At 50.8% G+C, this 26,451-nt stretch overlaps 2 protein-coding genes across 4 annotated transcripts in view; one reads left to right on the top strand and one right to left on the bottom strand.

The window, feature by feature from the left end:
• Positions 1-5,777, bottom strand: part of DPP8 (dipeptidyl peptidase 8) — a 41,997-nt gene extending 36,220 nt beyond the window's left edge. Inside the window, exons 1-3 of the mRNA XM_075896894.1 lie at positions 5,707-5,777; positions 1,875-1,936; positions 689-958 (exon numbers count right to left, since the gene is read on the bottom strand). Of these exons, the coding sequence (XP_075753009.1) occupies positions 689-947 (259 nt within the window). The 5' untranslated portion in view covers positions 948-958; positions 1,875-1,936; positions 5,707-5,777. The remainder of the gene's footprint in view (positions 1-688; positions 959-1,874; positions 1,937-5,706) is intronic.
• An 8,258-nt stretch (positions 5,778-14,035) lies between these two features.
• HACD3 (3-hydroxyacyl-CoA dehydratase 3) overlaps positions 14,036-26,451 on the top strand; it is an 18,788-nt gene continuing 6,372 nt past the window's right edge. Inside the window, exons 1-8 of one of the 3 annotated variants that reach the window (XM_075896892.1) lie at positions 14,043-14,213; positions 14,746-14,788; positions 16,508-16,581; positions 18,195-18,359; positions 21,682-21,733; positions 22,856-22,966; positions 25,299-25,426; positions 26,167-26,279. In XM_075896892.1, coding sequence (XP_075753007.1) covers positions 14,127-14,213; positions 14,746-14,788; positions 16,508-16,581; positions 18,195-18,359; positions 21,682-21,733; positions 22,856-22,966; positions 25,299-25,426; positions 26,167-26,279 — 773 coding nt within the window. In that variant the 5' untranslated portion in view covers positions 14,043-14,126. Of the gene's footprint in view, positions 14,214-14,745; positions 14,789-16,507; positions 16,582-18,194; positions 18,360-21,681; positions 21,734-22,855; positions 22,967-25,298; positions 25,427-26,166; positions 26,280-26,451 lie in introns of all 3 variants that reach the window. The other 2 variants (XM_075896890.1, XM_075896891.1) reach the window with 2 other exon arrangements.

Below are 26,451 nucleotides of genomic sequence, written 5' to 3'. Positions count from 1 at the left end.
ACACTTGGGTCAGCTGACCCAACCTTCATAGAACGGGTGGTGGCAGGGGGACGGAAAGTGCAGGGGAAATTTCCGATCAAAGCACCACAGCAACATGCTGCTATTAAAATACTGAAATTCTCTGGAAAGTGAATACCAGGACCAGATGGACATTTCAAAATTATTAAACCCTGATGTGCCTGAAAGTTTTGCTTACAATTTCTCTTTTTAGATGGCCAATATATAGATGTGCTCTTTTCCCTCTCCAGCAGGTTGCAAGCAAATATGTAAAAAAGGTCTACCAATATTTGGGGGGGAGAAGGGTGTTTCAAACTAATTTTTAATAGTATAAAATCCACAACAACGAGAGACATCAGCCCAGAAAGACATCCACAGGCAGCTACTCCATCTCTCCAGCTGAAAGTATTCTTTAGGGAAAACCCTAATTCTTTGTTCAGTTCTAAGAGTTCCAAATGATGATGTTTCCACCATCCTCCCCACTTCCCTTTGAGAGATTTTTTTCCCAAAAAATTTTAAGACATGAAAGGACAGAATGATCACTTAGTCTGGCCAATAATTCTAGCATCAACCCCATACTGAGTCCTCCTGGTTTCGCTACCCAATAAATCTCATTCATTGGAAGAACTCTAAACCTCCCACCGAAGCTGTCTGGGATTGAATCAAAATATGGGTCATGCTAGTAACTTACCTAGATAGTAGATCCTATCAGAAAAGGGTCCTTCTGGGTCATTTCTCTTCACAAACATGAAATCATGAGGAGCCTTGGCTACCATGTAGCCATGATACTTCCTAGTATCTGTGAGCAGTTTTTTAAGCTGACTCCAGGAATACCTCTCCACATAGAAGGGTTCCAGCTTTGGCTGCTCCTCTGCCTCAGCATGTTCCTCACAATCAGCCGTTCCAAAGATTTCAAGACCCAGCTGTTCAGTTTCCATGGCTGCTGCCATGTTGCATGTTTCTGAAAGAACAGGACATATGGGATACTTCAGACAGCTGCCTTTTAGTGAGCTAGCAGATATGCACTTTCAACTCCAAAGAAGAAATTGCCCAATGAAAACAATGCAAGCAAACAGCTATTCCAATACAAGTTTGGGAAAAAAAATTCATTTTGGAAAACACTTTGTCATCATTCAGGCCCAAACTTGTGGGACTGGGATTAAGATCAACGTATATTTTATATGAAGTTTTCTAAACTTGTTAAATAGCTGTTTACTCCCGTTTTATGGAGGGGGTACCACAATTTCTTGGTGGTTCTTTTTAAATCTTGCAGGACTACTTTTCTCTGTCACGACCCTGCACGTTACCTACCTTCACAGTATAAGCCTACACTACAACCAACGATGACTAAGGCTGTGCAGTAGTCGGGGGGAAGTTTTCAAATACTGTACATGGAACCAAACTGTTGGCCCATGCAACTACAGGATCTTCTTAACATTGTCCTCTTTCTTGTGTTCACTTGGTAAGTTAGAAGGCAGAGATCAAGTCTACTTTTGTGTAATGCAACCTGACCCTAATCAGGGCATTTATGCATTACAGTGTGGCTACTGTTAAATAATAATGATGCACATATTACAATAACAGTTGACATTGAGGTTCAACATTCCTTAGACACAAGACATTGCTATGCCGTTGTGTCATTAAGTTCCAATAGAGCAAAGTGAACATCTAGCAACAAACCTGATGCATGTTTTATGTTTTCCCAGAACCCCATTTCAGAAGTTAACAAACTGGGCTAATGTTCAGTTTGCCAGGATGGAGAGCCATCAGCATGGAAACTGAACTGACTTCTTACTCCTAGAGAAGGTCATTTCAGCACAGAGGAAGGTCAGTGGGGAATTGTAAAGAAGATGGTATTGACGTTAAGGGTTTTGTACCTGTTCTAGGGAAGAGAGAGCTCCAGCGTACAGGAGTGTGAGTCCAGCACGTTATCCAAGAACTAAAACAAAAATAAATAAAACATTTTATTTTATAAAACAAGTGCCATGTTGTTGCAAGTCCAAGTTATATCAGACACGAGTTTAAGCTCCCAGACAGTTGTGTTCAACTACAATACGCACGCACACACACACTAGCGTGTTTCTCTCCCCCCACCCCCACCCCACCTCCCTACACACACACACACACACACCAGATACCAGCCAAAGCAGCTGGTGATAAACGGGACCCGCTGAAATACAAACAGCTGAAATTCAGGGGTTTAGGGAGGATGTGTTTGGATAAAAGTTCCAGTTTGGTCTCCTCTTTGCAAAATAATCACATTTTCCAAAGCTGATCATCTGTAGATCCCAAAGCGCATTACAAAGGAGTTTATCATCATTATCCCCATGTTCAGTAGGGGAAAACTGAGGAACAAGAAAGGGAAACAACCTGCCCAAGGTCACACAGGAAGCTACAAGCAGTGCTGGAAATAAAACCCAAGTTCGCTCAGTTTCAGTCTCATTTTCCAGCCATTAGGCCTCTCCAAATAAATCTCTGCCCTGTTTCTCCCAGCAACGCACTATGCACAAAACAGACAATAGATATGCCTCAGCCACCACAATCAAAGCATGATTGGATGAGTGTCCAAAATTTTAGGTGGGTTAAAACAATACTATTCTCACAACCTAGCAGAACTGAGGAGGTCAGACCTCACATTTGCATCAGAAGCCTCTTGTATATTGTATAATGTCCAAAAAATATTCCTGGTTATTTCTTCTATCTGGGTAGGTTTTCAAAAATCTGCAGTGTTTTCAACATACCTCAAAAAAGCAGCAGCTTTTAACAGGCAGATAAGCATGAAAAATGCCTACCCACATAAAGAGTTGAAGACAACGGGATTTTACATAGGTGCAGAGGTCTGCCCACGCACAGCTGAATTTGAATTACAAATGTCATCAGCCCCTTTCACTCAGTTGACACTCATGGTTGCCCCCTCCTTTTACCCCTCTCCCAAATATATTTGGGGAATCAAAACACCACTTGCTTAAGCCCATTTCATGGCATCACTGCACCTTGCACGGAGGACAGAGCCAGAGTGAGAAATTAGATGCCCACATTTGTGTCTGCTCGCAAGCCGTCACAGAACAATATCTTATGAATAACATCCTTCTGAGTGGCTAAGCTGTGCAAGTGTCAGGCAGGTCAGGTTTGAGAGCTTGCTGAACATCTGCCCATACATCTGCCCACACAGCCAATTAGGAAGACATACTTTCTCATTACAGCTACGACTTCCAAGCTATTCAGATGCATTAGAAGTCAAGAGAGGATGCTGCAATAGGAGAGGAAGTTGGAGTATGGCCAGCTGAAAACAAACAGCTTTCAGTCTGTAAGAGTAAGGGGTCTGCAGCTTGGGTGGAAAAAGGGATCACTTCCTCTTTTGAAAAAAGAGGCAGTGTTGCTTAGAAGACAGAGCACTTTGAGACAGATGAATAAGAAGCGCTGCAGAAGAACTTGTTATTTTGCTGATTCTTAAATACATACCTTCTCCACCCCCAATCTCTCAGGATATTCAGGGGAGCGTAGAGAAAAGCTAGGATAACTGCTGCAGCTTTGGGAATTGTGGCGTATGAGAGATGCAAGGTCTGAGATTCCCCACCACCACATACTTTAAATATCCCTGTTAACTGGAGTGTGAGTGAAGTTAGGAAAAAAGCCATTCAGGCCTGATTGGTCTGTCTGGAAAGTGTTGACCCAAATAGTCACATATGCAGAAGGAGGCTCTTCCCAAGCCTATGCTTTTTCCCAAAGCTGCATTTTGCTCCTGTACATTGAGACATCCTGTTTCACCTGGCAGTGATGTCTGCATAACAGCTAAGTATCACCAAGCCACAATGACCCTACCGGCATGACCCATCTAGGGAAGGATCCTGCGTGCAAGTGGCACATCAGCAGAGGGCAGAAGTGGCCAAATGCATATGTGAAAGCAAAAGGAAGCATGTCCCAGTGTAGGCAAAGGTGCTTGTGGGCAGGAAGACTATTCCTGCAGATAAGTCACTTAGTGCTATGGATGAGAGTCCAGCATATAAAGCCCTTACGGCAAGAGCCCTTACGGCGCAGTGGTTCCCAAACTTTTCGGCATCATGCCCCCTTTTCGATTTTTGAAAAACCTTCAGGCCCCTCCCCACAAAAAATAGCAGCAAAACTTGTTGAGAAGAGAAGAGAAAAAAGGAACTGACCGGGGCAGCAAAACGTGGGGGCAGGGGAAGGCTGGGTGGCCTCATGCCCCCCTCCCCGGAATGTCTTCATACACCCCAGTTTGGGAACCCATGCTTTAGTGGGAAACAGGGATGGGGGGTTATTATAAAAGATTTATAGCAGGTGGGGGAAAGCACAGGGGCTAGAGAAGCCCTGCAGTGGAGAGCAGATGGGCACATGGAGGGGGTTCATGGGGAGCCCTGCCAGGTGGGGGGGAAATATGGGGATTGGGGGTATATGGTCTGGCAGGTTGGAAAGCACAGCAGGAATGCATGCACTTATGGAGCAGGGGAAGGAAGCACAGGGGTGAGGGGAGAAGCAGCCCAAGGATGTGTGTAGCTACACAAAGGAAGAAACACAGGAGCTGTGAGTGTGTAGATTTGCAAAGGTGTGTATGAGGAGAGCACAAGAATTGTGTGTAGCCCTGACCAGAGATAAGACAGAGAGCGCTGTGATGGGGTAAAGGAAAGCATGTGTTGTGCAAAGTGGGGAAAATGGGGGGGGGATGTGGCCCTGCAGTGACTGCCACGGGGGAGGGAGTGCTAGCTGTGTGCATAGCCTTGGAAAGGGATGGGGGGGATTGCTCTGCAACAGCCCTGCAGGGGAGGGGGGAGGGAAGTGCACTGGCCCAGCAGGGAGGCAGGGCCCCCATGGGGCGAATATGCCAGGTGGCAACTCAATGCAGGGTATGGAGGGGGGCACTGGCTCTGCAAGGGAAGCAGCTACAACTCCATGCTGAAGGATAACAGGGACAGCTCCAGTCCTGCGGAGGGGACAGGGGCAGCCCCCCTGGGGGGGGGGGGCAGTTACAGCACCATGAAGGGGAGGTTGGTGGGGTACAAGGACAGAGCCAGTTACAGCCCGGGGGGGCGGTGGAAACAGGGGAGCCCCAGCCCTGAGAGGAGAGAGTGGGGGGGAGCCCCAGCCCTGGGGGGGCTGTTACGGCCTGTGGGGGGAAGTGGGGGAGACTCAGCCCTGCGGGGGGGGCAGTTATAGCCCCATGGAGAGGGGATAGTGGGGGGGGAGCCCCGGCCCCGTGGGGGGCAGTGACGGCCCGTGGGGGGGGGCGGAGGGGGAGTCCCAGCCCTGAGGGGAGGGCCAGTTACGGCCCCGTAGGGGGAGCGGGGGGAGCCCCGGCCCCGCGGGGGGCAGTGACGGCCCGTGGGAGGGAAGCGGGGGGAGCCCGGCCCCGTGGGGGGGCAGTGCCGGCCCGTGGCGGGGGCGGGGGGGGTCCCAGCCCGTGGGGGGGGGGCAGGTGCCGGCCCGTGGGAGGGGAAGCGGGGGGGGTCCCGGCCCGTGGGGGGGGAAGCGGGGGGGCAGTGCCGGCCCGTGGCGGGGGCGGGGGGGGGTCCCAGCCCGTGGGGGGGGGCAGGTGCCGGCCCGTGGGAAGGAAGCGGGGGGGGTCCCGGCCCGTGGGAGGGAAGCGGGGGGGGTCCCGGCCCGTGGGGCCCCGGGGGGGTCCCGGCCCGTGGGAAGGAAGCGGGGGGGTCCCGGCCCGTGGCCGCGGTGAGAGGCGGGGCGGCCCGTACTCACCGCGCGGCGCTCCCGGCGGCGGGCCCGGGCGGGAGCAGCGATCGCAGCCGCCGCTTCCGTTTCCTTGAGTCCCTGCGCCAGGAGCCGCAGCCCGGCCCCGAGAGCCGCCCGCGCGGCCGAGCCGGGACACTGCCCCCGGCAGGGAGGGAGGAGGCGCTGCCGGCAGCGCGCCCGCCGCCCCCGCGGGCTGGGCCCGGCCCCTGGGCGGCGGCGGGGGGCCAGGGAGCCTGGGCAGGCAGTGGGACCCCCCCCGGGACAGCCTGTCAGGAAACCCCCCCACCCCGGGGCCAACTTCTCAGGGACCCCCCCTCCCCGGGGACAGCCTGTCAGGGACCCCCCCTCCCCAGGGACAGCCTGTCAGGGACCCCCCCTTCCCGGGGACAGCCTGTGAGGGACCCCCCCTCCCCAGGGACAGCCTGTCAGGGACCCCCCCCTCTCCAGGGACAGCCTGTCAGGGACCCCCCCCCCCCCCGGACAGCCTGTCAGGGTCCCCATTTCTTGGTCCAAGCATAATTCAGGTCCAGCTGGCAGGGGAAATACTAAGGGGTAGTCATGACCATTAAGACAGACAATCTCCACTGTCCCTCTCCAGTGGCTGGGTCTACATTAGCTAAATCACCCCTCAGGACAGAGAGGTTGGAGTCACTGTGGAGACTTCTCTCGAAACAGCCACTGTAGGGGAAGCCTCAGTGTAACAAGCAAACAAAGCTGGGAATCATTACGGCAAGGGTAGAAAATACCCCATCACCTGGATCTAAGCCCATGGTACACCCACCATTTGAATACTGCATGCAGATGTGGATGTCTCCCCTCAATAAATAAATAGACAGAAAGATTAATAAAAGACTGGGACTCTTCAGCAGGGAAAAAAAGATGACTAAAGGGGGTGTGATAGAAGGGCTATAAAATCATGACTGGTGTGGAGAAAGTAAACAAGGAAGTGCTATTTATGCCTTCTCATAGCACAAGAACTAAGGGTCACCAAATTAAATGAATAGGCAACAGGCTTAAAAGGAGCAAAGGGACGTATTTCTCCTCATAACACACAGTCAGTCTCCAGAACTCTTTGCCAGAGGATGCTGTGAAGGCCAAGACTCTAACAGGGTTCAAAAAAGAACTAAATAAATTCACGGAGGATAGGTCCAGTAATGACTGTTAGTCAGAATATCATCCATCAGGGATGATCTAGGTTGCTTGGTCCTGCACCATGGTGAGGGCAGGGGACTGGACTTGATGCTCTCTCGAGGTCCCTTCCAGTTCTAGTATTCTATGAGAATGGGCAAGGAGATTACTTGATGATGACCTGTTCTGTTCATTCCCTTTGGGGCACCTGGGATTGGCCACTGTCAGAAGACAGGATACTGGGCTAGATGGACCTTTGGTCTGACCCAGTGTTGCTGTTCTTACAGGGTCCAGCTTTGACCTGCAGCCCACCTACTGACCACCCCTGCATTACAGTATTTTGGGGGGGAACCTATCCGTTGCTGTCGGATTGCGAGGTAGCCCCTGTGGGAGGGTTACTGCCACCACCACTCCAGCAACTACGAACATGGGCATTAGGGAAGGGGTGTAGTACTCTGGAACTTGTAAACAAAAAGCAGCCCAGCTGGAGCAGTTAGTCAAACAGGGTTTTCCAGAAATTCTGCCAAAGAAAGAGCTTTTGGTATAAAAAGATGAGCTTGGGAGGACACAGGGCACTCACTGTCATCCAGCAAACAGCTCTTAAGCAGACTCTGGAACCCCCAGATCTACTCTAGCTGTCACTGCCCATCAAATAATGCACTTTTAGGACATCCCAGAATTAAAATGTTCTGCAGCTCATTAGGTCACAGTCTCGCAAGTCTGTGCTGGTGCACCCATAGCTGCCACATCCATAGAATGGTTCAGGGCAGCTGCCCCAGGCCTCCAGCTTTGGAGGCCCTTGTGGTGGCCACTTCAAGTGTCCTATGGACAGGGTCCAGGGCAGTCTAGGAGATTCCTTGGGGGCGTGGCATAGGGCTCAGAAGGGGTTGCCCTCTGCCCCTCACCTCATGGCAGTAGCTGGAGCGACCTGGCGGCCCACTCCACCCCACTACCCATCTTCCAGCCGCTGCACTCTGCTTCACTGCAGCAGTGGCAAGCAAAACACCCCCAGGGTGCTCCACTTCATCATGGTGAAGGGGAACATGGAAGGCTGGAAGATGGGCAGGCTGCCAGTTCTCTCTGGTTCCTGCTGCCGTGGTGAGTGGGGGCCACGCTACACCAAGCCCCCCAGATCACACTGTTCGAGGGAAGGGGCTTTGGGCAAGGAATGCAATGGAGGCAGGAGAGGAAACGGGGTTGCCCCCGCCCACTAGGGATGGCCCTGAGTATACCCCACCCACCAGTAAGGATCCACATCATGTCAATGGGGCTCTAGCCAGGCACAAATATACACCTGTATACATCTCAATGCAGGATTGGAGCCTTCACTTGTGTAATGGATAGGGATAGAAACGACTAGTCAACTATCCAATAAGCATATGCTTATCGGATAGTCAACTAGTGATTTCACTAGTCACTTCCTCCTCCTTGCTGCCTCAGGGGGAGAAAGGGGGAGAGCAGGAGCCGGTGCTGGGGGAACCGGATTAAAAGCTCGTTCCCCCCCCCAGCACCGTCTCTGTGGGGCAGGCAGGGGCACAGCAGAGAACTGGTGGGTGCTTCCACCTGTGACATGTAGCAAGAGTCGGCGGGGCTCTTGCTACATTTCAGGCAGAGGCACCCTTGTCGACTAATCGAGTAGTCGATTTTTCCATCGACAATTCAATTAGTTGATTAATCTAAATTTAACATCCCTAATAATGGATAGATCTAGAAATGGCCCAAGAGAAATTCAAATATAAAATTTATTCTCATAAAATAAAAAGCTAACTTCTCTGTCTATGCCATCATTTTTTGCCAAACAAATCTATATGATAGGTGACAGCCCATTAGTTTTATGAACACGTGGCTGGGACATCAGTTTGCCCTTTGTCTTTGAGAAACTGGTTTAGCCACTCCACAGACTCATCTGGGAAACACATTTCAGTCATGACTCCGCATATTCAAAACTCCAGTCATCTGAAGAAGTGGGCTGTGCCCACGAAAGCTCATCATACCATGTACATGTTTTGTTAATCTATGAAGTGCTACCAGACCATTTGTTGTTTTTTATGTTTATCCTGTACAGACTAACTCGGCTTCCGCCTGAAGCTTCTTTACATACAATGTTGCTGTATGCATTTTACCATGATGCTACTGTTTGGCAAGTTACAAGTTTCCAAAACGTAACCTCAAACACCACTCCTTGCACTAAGAGGGTTACAATAACTTGTAGGGTGTGAATACCAGATGCGTTTGTCAGGCTCCCTGTTTGGGCAAATGCTGAATGATTATTTATATATATTTTCCTCTCCTCTAGCAAAAATAACAAAGTAAGATTTTTGTAAGAACTCACAGTCCTTATAGTGCGCTACAGACTTTGGCAGAAAGAAATACTTTGAAGTCAGGGGCAGCTGATAGAAGAGCTGACAAACCAGCAGCCAACCATAGATCTCTTGATTGTATGTGCTTTTCTTCCTCCACCCTCTTATTCAACTTACTCCACCTCAGCTTCTGCCCTGACCACACCACCTTTTACCTCGATCACTCCGATATGTCCAAAGTCACACTCCACTCATTTATGGTGCTACATATTCGTACAGGCAGAGTTTTGAACCTTCAAAAGGCTTTACAATCAGCATTAAGAAATACACTATGCAATAGCAGTGCCCATATTAATAACCATGGCAAATATTAAAAAGAAGAGTCAAAATACCTTAGTGCAGCTCCTGAATGCTGATAATTATAATTAGCAACACACACATTTACAAGGTGCTCATACAAAAATGCAAAAGAGGAAGACCTCGGACAATGTGGAGATGATCTACTGAGATTGAAGGACAACAATTGGGGTACTTCTGGAATCAGCTGGAAGTTTTGTCTCAAGACAGAGTGAAGTGGAGGAGAGTTGTAGATGACCTACGCTCCACTCGGAGTACAAGGGTTTAAGAAGAAGAAAACATGTCCATAAGTTTGAGTGCATTTGTGTAATTTAGATCCAGAGCAAAGAAAACTCTGCACAAACTAGCCAGTAACCTGTACTTATTCTACTGTCTCCCAAAGCATCACAAGTCACGTTTGGCTGTCAGCAGCTGAAAGTGGTCAGGCAAAGCTGACCCATGAAGGTTGCTCTGAGGCAATACACAATAGCTGGCAAAGATCATAGTGTGTTAATTCAATCTGGACAACTGCACATTTCTATCTTGGATGTATGTTCACTTGTCTGAAGAGGCAGCATGCTGGTGCGCATCATAGTCAGGGTCCTACCAAATTCACAGTCTATTTTGATCAATTTCACAGACCCTGGAGTTTACAAATACAGGCAGTCCCCGGGTTACGTACAAGATAGGGACTGTAGGTTTGTTCTTAAGTTGAATTTGTATGTAAGTTGGAACTGGTACATATTGTAGGGGAAACTCTAGCCAAACATTTCTCCAGAGCTCAGTTTTATTCTCCCACACCTCACTTCCCTCAGGCCTTTATTCTCAAGCTGAGGTGTCTGCTGAGAAAAGCCGCTCCGCGTCTCCCTGGTCTGCTGGGGGGGGGGGGGCGCTAGCTTCGCGTCTCCCTGGTCTGCTGGGGGGAAGCAGCTAGTGAGGGGTTGTCTCACCCCGTTTGTAAGTAGGGATCTGATGTAAGTCGGATCCATGTAACCCGGGGACTGCCTGTAGTAAATGTCATGATTTCAGCTATTTTAATCTGCAATTTTATGGTGTCAGAATTGTAGGAATTCCGACTCAGAAAGGAGTTGTGTGGGGTTGCAAGGTTATTGCAGAGGGGTTTATGGTACTGCTTCCCTTACTTCTAAACTGCTGCAGGTGGTGGCGCTGCCTTCATATATGGGTGCCTGGAAAGCAACAGCTGCTGGCCAGAAGCCCACTTCTGAAGTAATAGCACAGAAGTAAGGATGATGTGGTATGGCATTGCCACATTTGCATCTGTGCTGCTGCCTGCAGAGCTGGGTCCTCAGTCCTCAACCACCACTCTCCAGTTGTCCAGTTCTCAAGGCAGCAGCACAGGAGTCAGGTTATTTTAGGGGGTTACAGTACTGTCTCCCTTATTTCTGCACTGCTGCTGGCAGAGTTCAGTCTTCAGAGCTGGGCACCCAGCCAACAGCCACCACTCAGCTCTGAAGGCAGTGCAGAAGCAAGGGTGGCAATACTGCAACCCCCCTAAAATCACCCCTTGGTCTCCCTTTTGGTTCCAGACCAACAATTAGAGAAACACTAGTCCCCCCACAATATGTGCACAGTATAGGGTAAAAACTTACAAAAGACCAGATATCACCGGGGGAAACCATATTTCATAGTCTGACTCATTTTTCATGGCCATGAATTTGGTACGGCCCTACAGATAAGTGCAGTGCATGCGCCTCTGACATAGCTAGCAAAAAGTCAGCCTGGAAATTGTATCCACATGCACTCTTAGGAAATTACTAGACCCAGGCCTAAGACCTAACTAACCAGGATCAAGGAAATCTGAGGGTCCTTGTTGCCCGGACAATCTTTCCAATGATCTATAGCTAAGTAGTCATCAGTATTAGGGATGTGAACGTGTACCCGTGTATCCAGTGAACTCATGCATGGTTAACGTGCATGGTTACACACGGTCCCCACATGCTGCTGCCTCTGATTCAAGCCAGCCCCCCATATGCACTGGCTCCTGTGAAGCTGCCTGCCTCCCCACCCCCACGCTGGAGAGGGAGGTGGGAGTTTTCAAACTGTCTCCCCAGAGCAGAGTTGCTTGGCCCCACACTTAAATGTGTAACCACTGAATTTTTCAGCGGTTATGTTTACCTATATATACGCATTTTATCATCCCCAGTCAGCATCCAAGGATGATAGCCTCAGCTGTCTTAAGGCCAGTGGACACTCTATGTCCATGGGGAACACAGATCACCTCAACTAACAGTGGATGGCTTTCTTCAGCTAGGAAGGACAGATCAATCCATGAGCTATGGTCCACAGCACTGTCTGGAACTTAAGAGTACTTGGTGTTTGTGCTCTTGCAGGAATTGCATAAATTTCTGAAGTAGCCCCAGGCTGCCCAGAAAGGGAGCGGCCAGGAGACGTCTCGTGTTCCCCCACCCATGGACGGGGACCGGATTGGCATGGGGACGGGTGAGTGCATGAAGTCTTGCCTCCCCGTTCTCCCCCTCCCCTAGAAAGAATCACCAGCTGGCAGTTCCCTCTAGGTGCCACAGAGGGAGGAGTCTTTGCATGCTCCTCCCGCCCCCAGGCCAATCAGGTGACTGTGGTCTGGATCCACCTGCTTGGAGGGCCAGATCCGGACTGCAGAGGCTGTCTTGCCCACCCCTGCCTTAAGATCTCTGTGCCACAGAGGATGCAGACTACTCAGTTAGGCTCTGCACAATCTACTTCATTCACCATGGCAGATCACTACAGAAGTGATCTATATGGCTGACACACAAGGCATGGAGCTTGGGGCAAGAGTCAGCATCAGCTGCCTGAGAGGTCAGCCCTAGCCCCGCATGTTGGGGTGTAGCTCCCTTAAGCCATAACCATCTTTTTTATTTTAGGAAACATGGCTGTCCTACAGCTTACCCCTCTGGACAGACACCCAGCACAAGTGGTCTCAGCAACTCCAGAGCCAGACCAGCCATAAAATCTCATCAATTCAAGTAGCCTCTTCCTGAGGTATCGGTGCCAAAAACACACCAGACATGGCACAACCCCTTTTCCCTGCTGCACCAAACACAGTGCTGTCCATAGCCCTGCTGGGCCAAGCACCCATGCCACAATCCCTAGACTGGCTGCACAGGTGACACCTGGCTGCACCAAGCCACAGAGCAGCATTGCCTAGTCTCACTGCACCAAGCAGTAGAGTACCCATGGCTGAGCTGCGCTGTGCACTGATGCGTTGCCGAATCTACCTACTCCATGCACAGGTGCTACTCATAGCCCAGCCACACCATGCATGGGGGATGCATCAGCACATGGTGTAGCAGGACTGTGGGTATTGCCCAACCTACCCACCCCACCCTACACTGTGCATTACCCTACCCACCCTGCGCTGGTGCATTGCCCCACCTACCTACCTACCCACCCCACCCTGCACTGTGCATTACCCTCCCCACCCCGCGCTGTGCATTGCCCCACCTACCTACCTACCCACCCCCCCCGCTCTGTGCATTGCCCCACCTACCTACCTACCCACCCCCCCGCTCTGTGCATTGCCCCACCTACCTACCTACCCACCCCCCCCGCGCTGTGCATTGCCCCACCTACCTACCTACCCACCCCCCCCGCTCTGTGCATTGCCCCACCTACCTACCTACCCACCCCCCCGCTCTGTGCATTGCCCCACCTACCTACCTACCCACCCCCCCGCTCTGTGCATTGCCCCACCCCCCCCGCTCTGTGCATTGCCCCACCTACCTACCCACCCCCCCCGCGCTGTGCATTGCCCCACCTACCTACCTACCCACCCCCCCCGCGCTGTGCATTGCCCCATCTACCTACCTACCCACCCCCCCGCATTGCCCCACCTACCTACCCACCCCCCCGCGCTGTGCATTGCCCCACCTACCTACCCACCCCCCCGCGCTGTGCATTGCCCCACCTACCTTCCCCCCCCGCGCTGTGCATTGCCCCACCCACCTACCCCCCTCCCGCACTGTGCATTGCCCCACCTACCTACCCCCCCGCGCTGTGCATTGCCCCACCTACCTACCCCCCCGCGCTGTGCATTGCCCCACCCACCTACCCCCCCCCCGCGCTGTGCATTGCCCCACCTACCTACCTACCCCCCCCGCGCTGTGCATTGCCCCACCTACCTACCTACCCCCCCCGCGCTGTGCATTGCCCCACCCACCTACCCCCCCCCCGCGCTGTGCATTGCCCCACCCACCTACCCACCCCCCCCGCGCTGTGCATTGCCCCACCCACCTACCTACCCCCCCCCGCGCTGTGCATTGCCCCACCCACCTACCTACCCCCCCCCGCGCTGTGCATTGCCCCACCTACCTACCCCCCCCGCGCTGTGCATTGCCCCCCCCACCTACCTACCCCCCCCGCGCTGTGCATTGCCCCCCCCACCTACCTACCCCCCCCGCGCTGTGCATTGCCCCACCCACCTACCTACCCACCCCCCCCCCCCCACTCTGTGCATTGCCCGACCGAGCTGCACCACGCACGGTGGCGGAGGTCGCACCAAGCCCCCCCCAGCTCCCGCAGACGGGCGGGAGGCGCGAGTGACCACGCGCATGCGCGGCGCCCCGGGCGCTCGCTCCGCCCCGCGTCCCGGGCGAGCCCGGCCTTGCAAGCGCCGCGCGGAGCCCCCGAGCCCGGCCCGGCCCCGCCATGCAGCGCCCGAGCCTGACCCCGCACGTGCGCTGGGCGCAGCGGCACGAGGAGCTCTTCCTGCGCGTGGAGCTCAGCGACGTGCAGGTACCGCCGGGCCCCGCCCGCTGCAGGCCCAGCGCCCCCCCGTGCCATGCACCCGGCCCTGCCCCCCCGGGAGCTCCCCCCATGCCAGCCCGCGGCATGCTCTTGTGCATCCTTCCCGCTCATTTGTTTCCCCCGTCCACGTGCGGAATAAATGTTGTTGAATGCGCTGAGGCCCGTGCGTTTGTGCACCACCCGTGGACACACAGGCGGGCCTCTGCTCACCAGCGGGGTGGCATTGGACTCTCTCAGGCGGCCGCCCAAGTGTTCAGCTTACAGGGACCACTGGGCCTGTCCCATGCAGGGGCATGCAGCCCAGGGAAATCCCTCCCTGACTGTACAGTTCTCCCACCCCAAGCAAAAGGCTGGAGCACTGCCGGGGTAACGGTAACCTGCAGGCCTTGCTGCTTGAAGCTTCCATTTTTTTCCCCCGGGTCACTTTCTGAGCCCAACTCCATTGCCACAATCCTGGTGTTAAAATTGTGTGTTTGGAATGGCATGCACCTGCTGCCTCAAACAACCCCTCTTTCCCCAGAGCCCCGAGATCTCCATTGTGGACAATGTGCTGTATTTCAAAGGTAAGTGGCTTATTTTGTTTTGAAGTGAATATCATACCTAGCCCGTGTGTGCAGGGTGGACTCTTAGCCGTGCAGAGACACGCCAGCCACCTGGACAGAGTATAGGAGTGGCATGTGATCGCTACCGCCGTTTTCTGATGTCTTGGTGAAAATGATTAGGCCCTTGGCCTTGTTAATTGAATAGTCAGTTAACCTCATGAATGTGTATTGGTTACTCAACTATTCTATCATCCGTGGGGGTGGGGCCGGCAGCCAGTGCACTCCAGCCCCACTCCCACGGAGCCCCCTGCTACTCCACGCGCTGCTGCCTCTCTATTAGAGGCAGCAATGTGGGGTGCCAGATGGGAGCTGGTCTGCAAGGGGAGCCAGTGTAAAAAAAACAGCTCCCCTAACAGACCTGCTGCCTGTTGCCCTGCGCTGCTGCCTCTGATACAACAGCAGCAGCCCCTGTCCGGAGTGGGGTGGGGAGAGGTCCTGAGCTCCCGGACTTGGCATGAGCCAGAACTGAGCCAGGCTGCCTGCCCACCTGGCTCTTAATACACTTTAAATGCAGAGCTGCAGCAGGGGTAGGTCCTGGACCTAAAAAATTTACTTGGGAGGGGAAAATGCGTGTAGTCTAGAGCATTAACCTATGAGCTTTTTCTTATCAGTTAATCAACTACACTATTACATCCCTAGTCCAGGACCCCTGCCCTCATCCAGAGCTTCTGGGCCAAACCATAACACAATACAACTGGAGCTAGTGGTTTGGGGTTTCAGATAAATGTTCTCGGATTAACTAGGGTAGTTGTTTTACGATCATAAGTCCTGGTAGCAGGTCACGTATATTTTTTTTAAAATGCACTGCCTTTAAATAGATCAGCTAATTTTCGGTATGTCTTTCCTGAAACTTCCCATTGAAAGCATGCTATCACAAAGACCTTGTGTGCAAATACTATCAGGTTTTGGATCAGGAACTACAATTCAATTTGAAAGGTAAATTAATTACTTTGTAAAGGGTGTGCAGTGGCTTTTTTTTTGGACTGAGCAGTTCAACATAAAGGACCCAGTTTGCAGTTTTATTTGTTAGGTTAGTACTAGGAACATGCTGTTGCCTTTTTTTTCTTCATTAGGAATCTACTGTGGATCTTTCATATTGAATCCCTGAGTTTTTATTCCATCTTGTATTCCTGACGCATATGGTACAAGAGCAATGTGTTGACTTAAACTGTATTGAGCTTTATGTGAACAGGATTATTTTACAATGCTGCCCTTTAAAATAGGACTTTAGATGAGCTTGTGGGCTTTCATGGGGAAGGACCTGGCTTTGTAAGGAGACTGATGAATTCTGGTGCATATTTGCTTTCTGTGCAGGGATTCCCTCTTTGCATCTCAACTTAGGCAGCTGATCCTTTGCTGCAATAGTTCCCATTGGGTAGAACTCGCCCTCCCCCCCAGCCTCATCCATGCCGGTCTCACAGAAAAGTCCTTTTCCAGTGCTATTCCAGAGAATGTCAACCCTCCTATAAGGCACCCAGCACATTTTTAAATGTCACTTCTTTAAAAGCAAATGAAATTCTAAGAAACTGCAACACTGTTGTTTCATTTCCATTATTAACTAGCGTGACCAGGCACCGCATTGGGCAAGAGAGGGCATTTTGTAAATCACTCAGTTGCAGATAGAGTTGCAAAGGAAGACTCATTAGATCTTTACACTGATTGTTGTTCCTTTTCTTTTAGCCCAGGGTCACGGTGCCAAGGGGGACAATATATATGAATTTCAGCTTGCATTTCTAGAACCAGTCAAGCCTCAAGTATGTATTTTTTTTCCCTCTGTGCTTTACAGAAGAAAAGTGTTACTGTTAAGTGGCTTAAAAATTCCCAAAGGGAAACAGCTGTGCTTTAAGAACAACGAAGAGTCCTGTGGCACCTTATAGACTAACAGATTTATTGGAGCATAAGCTTTCACGGGCAAAGACCCAGTTCGTCAGATGCAAGTGGGTCTTTGCCCACAAAAGCTTATGCTCCAATAAATCTGTTAGTCTATAAGGTGCCACAGGACTTCTCGTTCTTGCAGATTCAGACTAACACAGCCACCCCTCTGTTACTTTTCAGCTATGCTTTAAGTCTCCTAGGAGGCTATGTAAGGTTGTTGCTTTGCTTCCTAATGCTGTAGCAGATGATTTTCCTGTCATTAAAAGTTCTAATGCCGTACACCAGAGGTGGGGGACCTCTTTTGGGCTGGAGGGCTGCTGACCCGCAGAAAGGTCAGTCGGGGGGGGCTGTGAAGCAAAAAACCAGAACAAACACTCATTGACGTGGCCCCTGACTGAGAAGAAAGACACTCCCCACGTTCCCCTCATACACCGGATCCTGGGGGAGCCCAGGCTAGTAGATTGTGTGCTACCACCCCGAGGTGGGCCAGCAGGGTGTCTGGAGTGCCAGTGCAGGCTCTCCAATGCTGGGGGGAGCCCTGAGCCTTGCAGGCTGGATCCAGGCAATCCCCACCCCTGCCATACATGTTCAATATCTCATCTTTGAGCCTGATTCTGCAACCTTTACTCAAATCTCCGACTGTGTGACTAAATATGGGTTCACAGGATCTCAGCTTTAAATGAAAAACAGAAATAAGTGAGTAGCAGCTTGAAAAGAATTTACTGGAGCCGTAAAATAGAGACTAGCAATTTTTCTGAATGAAGCGTTCCAGATTGGGGGAAATATCATCTGTTCTGACAGCCTCTGTGAAGTGCGGCCTCTGAAATAAGTCAATGACGTCATTTATAGCAAGGTCACGTGTTTTGTGACCTTGCTATAAATCTTGACTTGTGCTCTCATTGCTTGTACTCAAAATTCCAAGCGGAACATGTTACAACTCTTACTGCAAAACACCGTTTCATAACAGGAGAGAGACTGGGAAGATGAAGTCTCAGGAAGGATCAAAGCTCTGCCTGTCCTTTTAGTCACAGGGCATCCTGCAAAACTGATCTTCACTCCCAGTGGGGAATAACAGTAGCAAGACTTGGCCCATAACTTTCCTGGCTCTTGATTTGCCCACTAGGATTAGCTGCAGTAAATCTGGGAGCCAGGAATTCTGCCTTCCTTCCTTGGGGTAGATAGAACTTCCCTTCCCCTCTCGCTGAGTGGAGAGGAGTCTGTTCCCTTGAAATGCAGAATTTGACTCCTTTCTGGAAGGATAAATGGCTGAATGCCAGGGCAATTGCTAACCCGTCAATATCAAAGTGAAGCTTTGCAGGAAAAGTAGTAAAAGTTCTTGGCCTTACCCTCCACTGTAATACCAGTGCTCGCCAGAGTTGTCAATACAGAACTTTTCACCAGCCCTGATTTAATCCAAAACATTCTTGTTATGAGGGCCCCTGTTCTAATGAAACATGCTTGCGTGTCTGTCTGCCTGTTGTGTGTTTCACAGTTGGTGTACAAAGTGACTCAAAGGCAATTGAACATCACAGTGCAGAAAAAAGAAAGCAACTGGTGGGAAAGACTCACCAAACAGGAGAAGCGCCCGTTGTTCCTAACTCCTGATTTTGATCGCTGGCTAGATGAGTCGGATGCTGAAATGGAACTCAAAGCAAAGGTCAGCATTCCACGTGTTTTCAGTGCAGTGTAAATAAGCAGCTAAGAGTGCATGTCCTAAGAAATAAAAGTAGCTACTTTATTTTGCATGGACTCTTGTCATCGAGTTAACATTTATATTTGGAAGCTTCATGGGGTAGCCAAGTTAGTCTATAAAGTGCTACCAGACCATTTGTTGTTTAAGTTTATCCTGTGCAGACTAACAGAACATGTAGATGGTATCATGAGCTTTTGTGGGCACAGCCCACTTCTTCTCTCCAGTCATCTGAAGAAGTGGGCTGTGCCCACAAAAGCTCATGATCCCATCTACATGTTTTGTTAGTCTATAAAGTGCTACCAGACCATTTGTTGTTTAACTTTATCATTTATATTTGGTTGGAGTTCTGTCCAGCATGCTGGCTGCAAGATCTAAATTCAACAATAAGCAACGGATTCTGTATAAAGATCGGAAGCTGGGGGCGGAGCAGGGCAGTGGAGGGGAGGTAGTTCATTTAAAATGCGCCTTATCTGTAAGTTATGCATAGAGGCCCTAGACTGGATCAGGGTGCCATCACGCTAGACCAGTGGTCTCCAGCCTTTTTAACCCCAAGATCTTTTTTATTTAAGTGCAATGTAAGATCTACTTCCGACCCAAATTCCCTTGTCCCACTTCGTTCCCACCCTTTCTTTGAGACCCTGCTCCACCCCTTCCTGAGGCCTCACCCTGCGCACTCCATCCCCCTTCCTTCCCCATCCTCACTTACTTTCACCAGGCTGGGGTAGGGGGTTGGGTGCAGGCTCTGGTCTTGGGCCAAGGGGTTTGGAGTGTGGGAGGGGCTCCGGGCTTAGCCCAGGGCAGGGGATTGGGGTCCAGGAGAGGTTGCAGGGTGCAAGCTCTAGGAAGGAGTTTGGGTGCAGGGGCCTCACATCAGGGGCAGGAGGTTGGGTGCAGGAGGAGGTTCAAGGCTGCCACTGGGGTTCAGGAAGCAGGCTCTGGTTGGGCACCATTTAACTAAGATGGCTTCCAGGTGGTGGGGCAGTGGGGTTAAGGCAGGTTTATTCCTGCCCTGGCCCTGCACCACTCCTGAGAGCAGCATGTACAGCGATGGCTCCATGGTGCCATGTGCTGCCCCTTATCTACAGGCCCGGAGCCCACAGCTTCTACTGGCCACGGTTCCCCATTCCTGATCATTGGTAGCTGCAGGAGAGGGGTCTGCAGGCAAGGAAGCATGTGGAGACACCTCCCCCCCACCACCACCACTCTGCCTCTCTCAGGGCTGCAGCGACATGCCAGCCACTTCCAGGTGCAGCAGTTACCATGGGAATAATTACTCCAGCCACGACAGAACTCACTACTCCAGAAATTAAACTACTCTTAGAACTCACTACTCCAAGAATTACATTTAAGCGTAAGAGAGAAATGATGAAATGCACAGGCCAGTCAAAAACTAAAACTAACCCACTTTGCAAACAGTAAAAGTAGTAACAGTAATCTCCACGTATGTGTTGGGTCGGGAGATGAGTGACACACACACACACACACACACACACACACACACACACACACACTCCCTCCATCCCCTTCTCTGTGTGTGGCGATAGGGTACAGAAGTGGGGGGAGGAGGGACACCCAGACATCAGCCCTTCCTCCTCTTCTCCCCCATATCCTGCACAACAAGCAGGAGGCTCCCAGGGGGGCAGCTTCAAGGCGGGGGGCAGGTGAGCGACTGAAGTGCCAGCGCTTGATAGCTTCCTGACCAAACCCCAGTCAGGATCACCGGTCAGAGGCTCCAAGATCTACTAGTAGATCCCAGTCTACTGCTTGGTGACCACTGTGCTAGACTTTATTTAGTCTTTAACCCCTATGGATGGCCCTTGCTCCAAACACCTCACAGTCTAAAGAAGCTAAAATCTGCAGGATATCTGATGTTGGCAGCGGGCTCAAGCTACAAACCAAAGTCTCCAGAAGTTTAAGGTGCCCAGCCATCAGAGACAGGCTGTGTCTACACTGGGCCACTTATTCCGGAAAATCAGCCACTTTTCCGGAATAAGCTGTGAGCTGTCTACACTGGCCCTTGAAAAGCAACGACGCTCTACTGTACAAAATCAGCCGCTATTCCGGAAAAACTATCCTGCTCCCGCTCGGGCATAAGTCCTTATTCCGGAACACTGTTCCGGAAAAGGGCCAGTGTAGACAGCCCAGTAGTCTTTTCCGGAAAAAAGCCCCAATTGCGAAAATGGCGATCGGGGCTCTTTTCCGGAAAAGCGCGTCTACATTGGCCACAGACGCTTTTCCGGAAAAAGGGATTTTCCGGAAAAGCAGCCTGCCTTTTCCAGAAAAACTGAAAACGGAATAGTATTCCGTTTTAAGCATTTCCGGAAATTCATGCCAGTGTAGACACAGCCACAATGTGTCCTCTGCTCTCATTAAACAAGACCGTCTCAAGCTCATGCTTGCTTTTTTGCTTATATTGCTAGTAGAATTGGCCCCAAATCAAAGTGCTCTGAACTTGGCAGTTCTCCTAATGAATATGTATGTGCTGTTTCCTCGGGTCAAAGACCAAGAGACTCCCTTTCTAAAACATCCTGGCTTCACTTGTGTGAAAAGCAGGAGTCCGAGGTTTTCTAAAATGAGGATTTGTACATGGAGTGTCCAGAAGCAGCCTCCTGAGCCACCCAGTCAGCCCTGTCTTTAACATTCAGCTACGTGGTAATTCACATGGATTCCGCAAGCTTTCCACTGCGTCCAGAATGGTTAGCAAAGAAATAATAATCCCTCTTGGAAAGGACACAGGCAGCCAGGCACAGGTGTGAGTGGTGTCAGTTCTACAGCCAATACTGCCCCACAGCCATTTCTTACATCCTAACGACCACGTAAGCCATACAGAACATCACAAGGGCTGTTTTGAGGATGCAGCAGTCCAGGATGATCTTACAACAGAACTCTGGGGAAGCAGTGTGTGGTAAATGGTCTGAAGAGAGCCAGAGGAGGTCTTCACACTTTCACAAGAAAAGAAACCATTTTGAGTGATAATGATCAAGAATTAACATGGAAAATGACACTTCACCTCAAAAACATGTATTCATTAGATGAAAATATACAATAGAGGACATGTAGCTGGCTAGACAGCCATGAGCTTTTACAGTAACCCTCTTTCCTGACAAGGAAGAATTTGCATGGTTTTTCCTAGATGAAAAATTTAACCCTGTAGACTAGTGAATGGATGTTAGCTCAGAGTAAAACCCCCACTTGCTTTGCAGCCAGTTAACTAAATATTAGTTGCTGATTACTGTATAGAAATACTACACTCACACCCTTTAAAACGTTATCCCTCATTTTTTAGGAAGAAGAAAGGATTAACAAAGTGAGAATTGAGTCCAGAGTCCCTAAAGACCGTAAGTAAGCAACTGTATCTTTGGGTATTGGTATTAGTAAGGTTGATTTGGAGGATAAGATTGTGGTAATAGTTTGCTGACGCATGCCCCAGGCAAAATATGTCTTTAAGCATGTGCTTGAGTACTTTTGATGCTATCACAGTAGTGGTGATAGATGGGTGTTCTCTCTAAAGCTAGCATAAAGTACTTTATTATGCATGTAACTACTTACAAGCTTGGTAAACTACACTTCTGTTGCATGGGAGATTTCACCATTTTTGTCATCAATAGTGCAAGCAGGTGACGTGAAAGCCCAGCCCAAGCAGTGAGAGGTGCAGTACAGGCAGTCCCCGACTTAGGCGGATCCGACTTTAGTCGGATCCGCACTTACAAACGGGGCTTTTCTTGCCCTGGAGCTCACGGGCGGCGGGTCACCACCCGTGTCATCTGGGGCGAGAAAAGCTTCTCCAGGTTTCCCTGGTCTGCTGGGGAGGGGGGGGGGGGGGGGGGGGGGAGTCCAGCAAAGCTGCTGGACCCCCCCCAGCAGACCAGGGACACCCGAGCAAAGCCAGTGCCTGGAGGAGCCATGCTACTGGAGCAACCCAGCAGCACCCCAGCTGCTCTGCCCCAGGCGTCCCCAAGTCAGCCGCTGCTGAAACTGACCAGCGGCTGACTACAGGAAGCCCAAGGGTTGCTCTGCCCCAGGCTTCCTGGAATCAGCCGCTGATCAGTTTCAGCAGCAGCTGACTTGGACGCCTGGGTTTCTTAAGTTGAATCTGTATGTAAGTCAGAACTGGCATCCAGATTCAGCCCCGTTTGAAACTGATCAGTTTCAGCAGCGGCTGTCGCCAGTTCCGACTTACATACAGATTCAACTTAAGAACAAACCTACAGTCCCTATCTTGTACGTAACCCGGGGACTGCCTGTACTCCTCTTATTCCAGTGCTGAGTTTCTCTTAAGCCCTCGTGGGAAATTGTTTGGGAGCCCCGTATTGTCCAGTATAGTGTGAAATCTCATTTTCTCTTGTAACCCAGCCTTTGAAATCTAGAGATAACTCACTAACCCACCTCACCACTGAAAGCTGGTTGCAGAAAATAGCAGTGCAATTGCTTTTTGCTAACATGATTGTTTAACATTGTAGCTTTCAGACAGCTGAAGAGAGGATATTTGTTCATGTATAATCTTGTGCAGTTTTTGGGGTTCTCCTGGATTTTTGTGAATATGACAGTTCGCCTGTTTATCTTAGGAAAAGGCAAGTAATAAGCACTATTTTATCCATGCTATTTCTTCCTCTGTTACCCTTTGCATCAATTGCTAAACAATTACATCTAAATTAAGAAAAATGAAACTGTAAATGCCTCATTGAAATGCACACCAAAACCAGTTGCTAGAACATGGCCAGGACCTGTAAGTAATCACAGACCCTGTGAATTCTGGGCATCAGTAATATTTGCTGTATTCTGTAAATGTTTTACTTTTAGAAAAATTGTGTTTTGGGGGGTGGGAGTGGGGAGAGAAGAGGGAATGAAATAGTCTCACTTGAGACTATGGGGGTGAGTTTTATTGGGCTACCTTCTGTTAGTGAGCGAGACAAGCTCTGTGTGGCTTGAAAGTTCGTCTCTCACCAATAGAAATTAGTACAGTAAGAGATGTTACCTCCTGTACCTTATCTCTAATATGCTAGGACCAACACAGCTACAACTCCACCGTCTTGCACTCGAGACAGATGTTCCATATATTTAGAAAGTTGGTATTACTAAAAAAAAAAAAATGGATTGGCTGAAATTTTTGTAAAAGATTCGATTGTCCATTTTGTTAATCCACAGCACCCCCTTCTCTCTTTTCCATGTTATGTACAGGCAGTCCCCGAGTTACGCGGATCCGAGTTATGAACGGGGCTTTTCTCGCCCCAGAGGACGCAAGCGGCGGGACGCCCAGATGCGCCGCGGTCCCGCCGCCCGCGTCCTCCGGGGCGAGAAAAGCTGCTCCGCGTCTCCCTGGTCTGCTGGGGGGGGACCCCCCCCCCCCAGCAGACCAGGGAGACGCAGAGCAAAGCCCCGGAGCATGCGGGCAGCGGGACAGCCCAGACGTGCCGCGGATGTCCCGCTGCCGGTGTCCTCCGAGGCTTTGCTCCCCATCTCCCTGGTCTGCTGGGGGGGGGGGTCCCCCCAGCAGACCAGGGAGACGCGCAGCAAAGCTGCGGAGGATGTGGGCGGGACCGCGGCGCGTCTCGGCGGTCCCACCACCCGTGTCTCCCTGGTCCGCTGGGGGGGGGGGGGGGGGGGCGCACGCAGCTAGTGCGCCCCCAGCCCACCCAGCAGACCAGGCTTTTCTTGCTGACGCCTGGGGTAGAGCAGCTGGGGCGCTGCTGGGTTGGTCCTGCAGCTCCACTCCTCGACGCTACTGGACCAACCCGGCAGCACCCCAGCTGCTCTGCCCCAGGCGTCCAAGTTCAGCCGCTGTTGAAACTGATCAGTGGCTGATTCCAGGAAGCCCAGGGCAGAGCAACTCTGCCTCGGGCTTCCTGTAGTCAGCCACTGGTCAGTTTCAGCAGCAGCTGAATCTGGAGCCAGTTCCGACTTACGTACAAATTTAACTTAAGAACAAACCTACAATCCCTATCTTGTACGTAACCCGGGGACTGCCTGTACTGAAATAGCAGTAACTGTACTTGAATTGGGGTTAGACTAGATGGCCCTTGTGGTCCCTTTGATTCTTTCAGCATACGACTTTTACTTTGGTCAGGTAACGTTTTTAAGGCTCTTACTCTGCATGCCAGCCTACTGTATAACATAGCATGACTTACCGCCGCAGCGCCCCCTGCTGGTCACTCTGGGAATTAGCTTTTCAGCTCTGGAGCACCCCCTTTTGGTTGGTGTCTCCCCCACTGTTACCTGTTTTTCCTCCACCTCTGTGTTCGGGCCCACGTCCCTCCCAGACTGTGTCATCCTCCCTTCTGGGTACTGCTCTGCTGCAAGGCTCACGCTCTGGGGTCATCCCCCTTGGCAAACCTCCAACCCCCCCCCTATTCGTACCTTGCCTCAGTGACCCACCCAGTGCCAAGATTCATCCAGTCCCTTACCTCAGGGTAAACTGCAGTCTGAAGTGGCCATTCATCATTGGCAAGGGGGTGTGGACCTGCTGCCTTTGCCTCCCCTGCCTGCCTCTATGCAGCCTCAATAGCTTCAGGCCCTGCAGCCCGGGAGCTTGTCTGGCCAGAGCTTCCCAGCTCTGCATCAAGAAGCCTCTAGCTGCCTTGAAAGCCTGGTCCCTCCAGCTCCCCAGCTGGAGCAAGAATGAGTTTGTTTCCTCCTCTCCAGGAGCCTGTATTTATACTGCCCTCAGCTGGGCCCTAATTGGCTCATTCCTGCCATAGCTGTAAGCTCCACTTCTCCCAGGGCTGGATTTCAACCCTTAAAGGGCCAGTGCTGGTCAGATGCCCATCACACAGGTTTTATGTACAAGGTTGAACCCTACATAAAATAGTTGAGCAAGATGGTTTATGTTGGGGGCTATGTAGTTAAACTGGTTTCTCCTGGAGGGCAAATTCAGATGCCTTAAAATGGTCTTTTGTTTCTCGATAGATTCCTTCTATGATACATTTCACACCATTGCTGACATGATGTATTTCTGTCAAACGCTAGCATTTATGGAGATCCTGAATTCACTAGTAGGAATTGTCAGGTCACCGTTTGTACCTTCATTAGTCCAGGTAATATTTACCGATTCCTCACCCCCCATGTTATTACGGTTTAGATAGTGATAGTCTTAGACATTGCTTTAAAAAGTGTGTGTGGGGGGGGGGACGACTTAAGAAACAACAAATAGTCTTGCAGCACTTTAAAGACTAACAAAATGTGTAGATCTCCATGTTTTGTTAGTCTGTAAGGTGCTACTAGACTCTTTGTTGTTTCTTACGTTTTTCTAGTTACAGACCCCCCCCTCTGGAGCTTTGGGGGGAGAGGGATGGCATCAACTTGGCTTTGCCCCAGGGATGCATTATGCCCCATAGGTGGAAATCCATGCTTTTGAGCCTGGGTTGCTAGGTTGCTTTCTTGGGTTGTGTGGTAAGGCAAAGGAGTTTGGGGCAAAGAAGAAAGGGGGGGGGTGGGGGGAACCGCGACGACACAGGACACCTTGTGGGCTTGAACCAGCTCAGCTGTCCATGGCAAACACATTGTGCCACAAAAGTGTGAGCACCTGTCTCTGCTGCAGGATTGGCTCTTAATACAGCTGGTCACAGCGCGTACAAGGGCTGTTGGTTTAAGAAGCATTTGCCCAGACCACAGCTCAGCTCCAGGGGCACATGCCCTGGTCTTCCAGCACCACTGATATTCCCTGGCCCTGGGCTGTGTATTCGTAGAGGTAGGGGCTCTCTGCTGCCTTCTAACTGTGCTGGGTTGATATGTTTTCAGTGTGCTCACATGTACGTGTTGGGGTTTTGTTAAACAGGTACTGGGAAGAAATTTTGTCTTGTTTATTGTTCTTGGAAATGTGGAGGAAATGCAAAGCAAAGCTGTGGTGTTCTTTATATTTTACTGCTGGAGTATTATTGAGATATTCAGGTGTGTATGATTTTCCTTTGATGTGCATGGAATGCCAGGTCTACTGAGAAACAGCCTTCGCTTTCAAATCATTTTGACTTTGCCAGTAAGAAACAAAACACCTTGTGGCATTAGCATGAGAGTCCCTGCTGGTAAAACAGTCCTTGGGGCTTAGCTTTGTCACAGCATAACT

This window comes from Pelodiscus sinensis, chromosome 14, assembly GCF_049634645.1.
Source record: "Pelodiscus sinensis isolate JC-2024 chromosome 14, ASM4963464v1, whole genome shotgun sequence".
NCBI lineage: Eukaryota > Metazoa > Chordata > Testudines > Trionychidae > Pelodiscus > Pelodiscus sinensis.
This window is presented reverse-complemented; position numbering and strand designations above follow the sequence as displayed.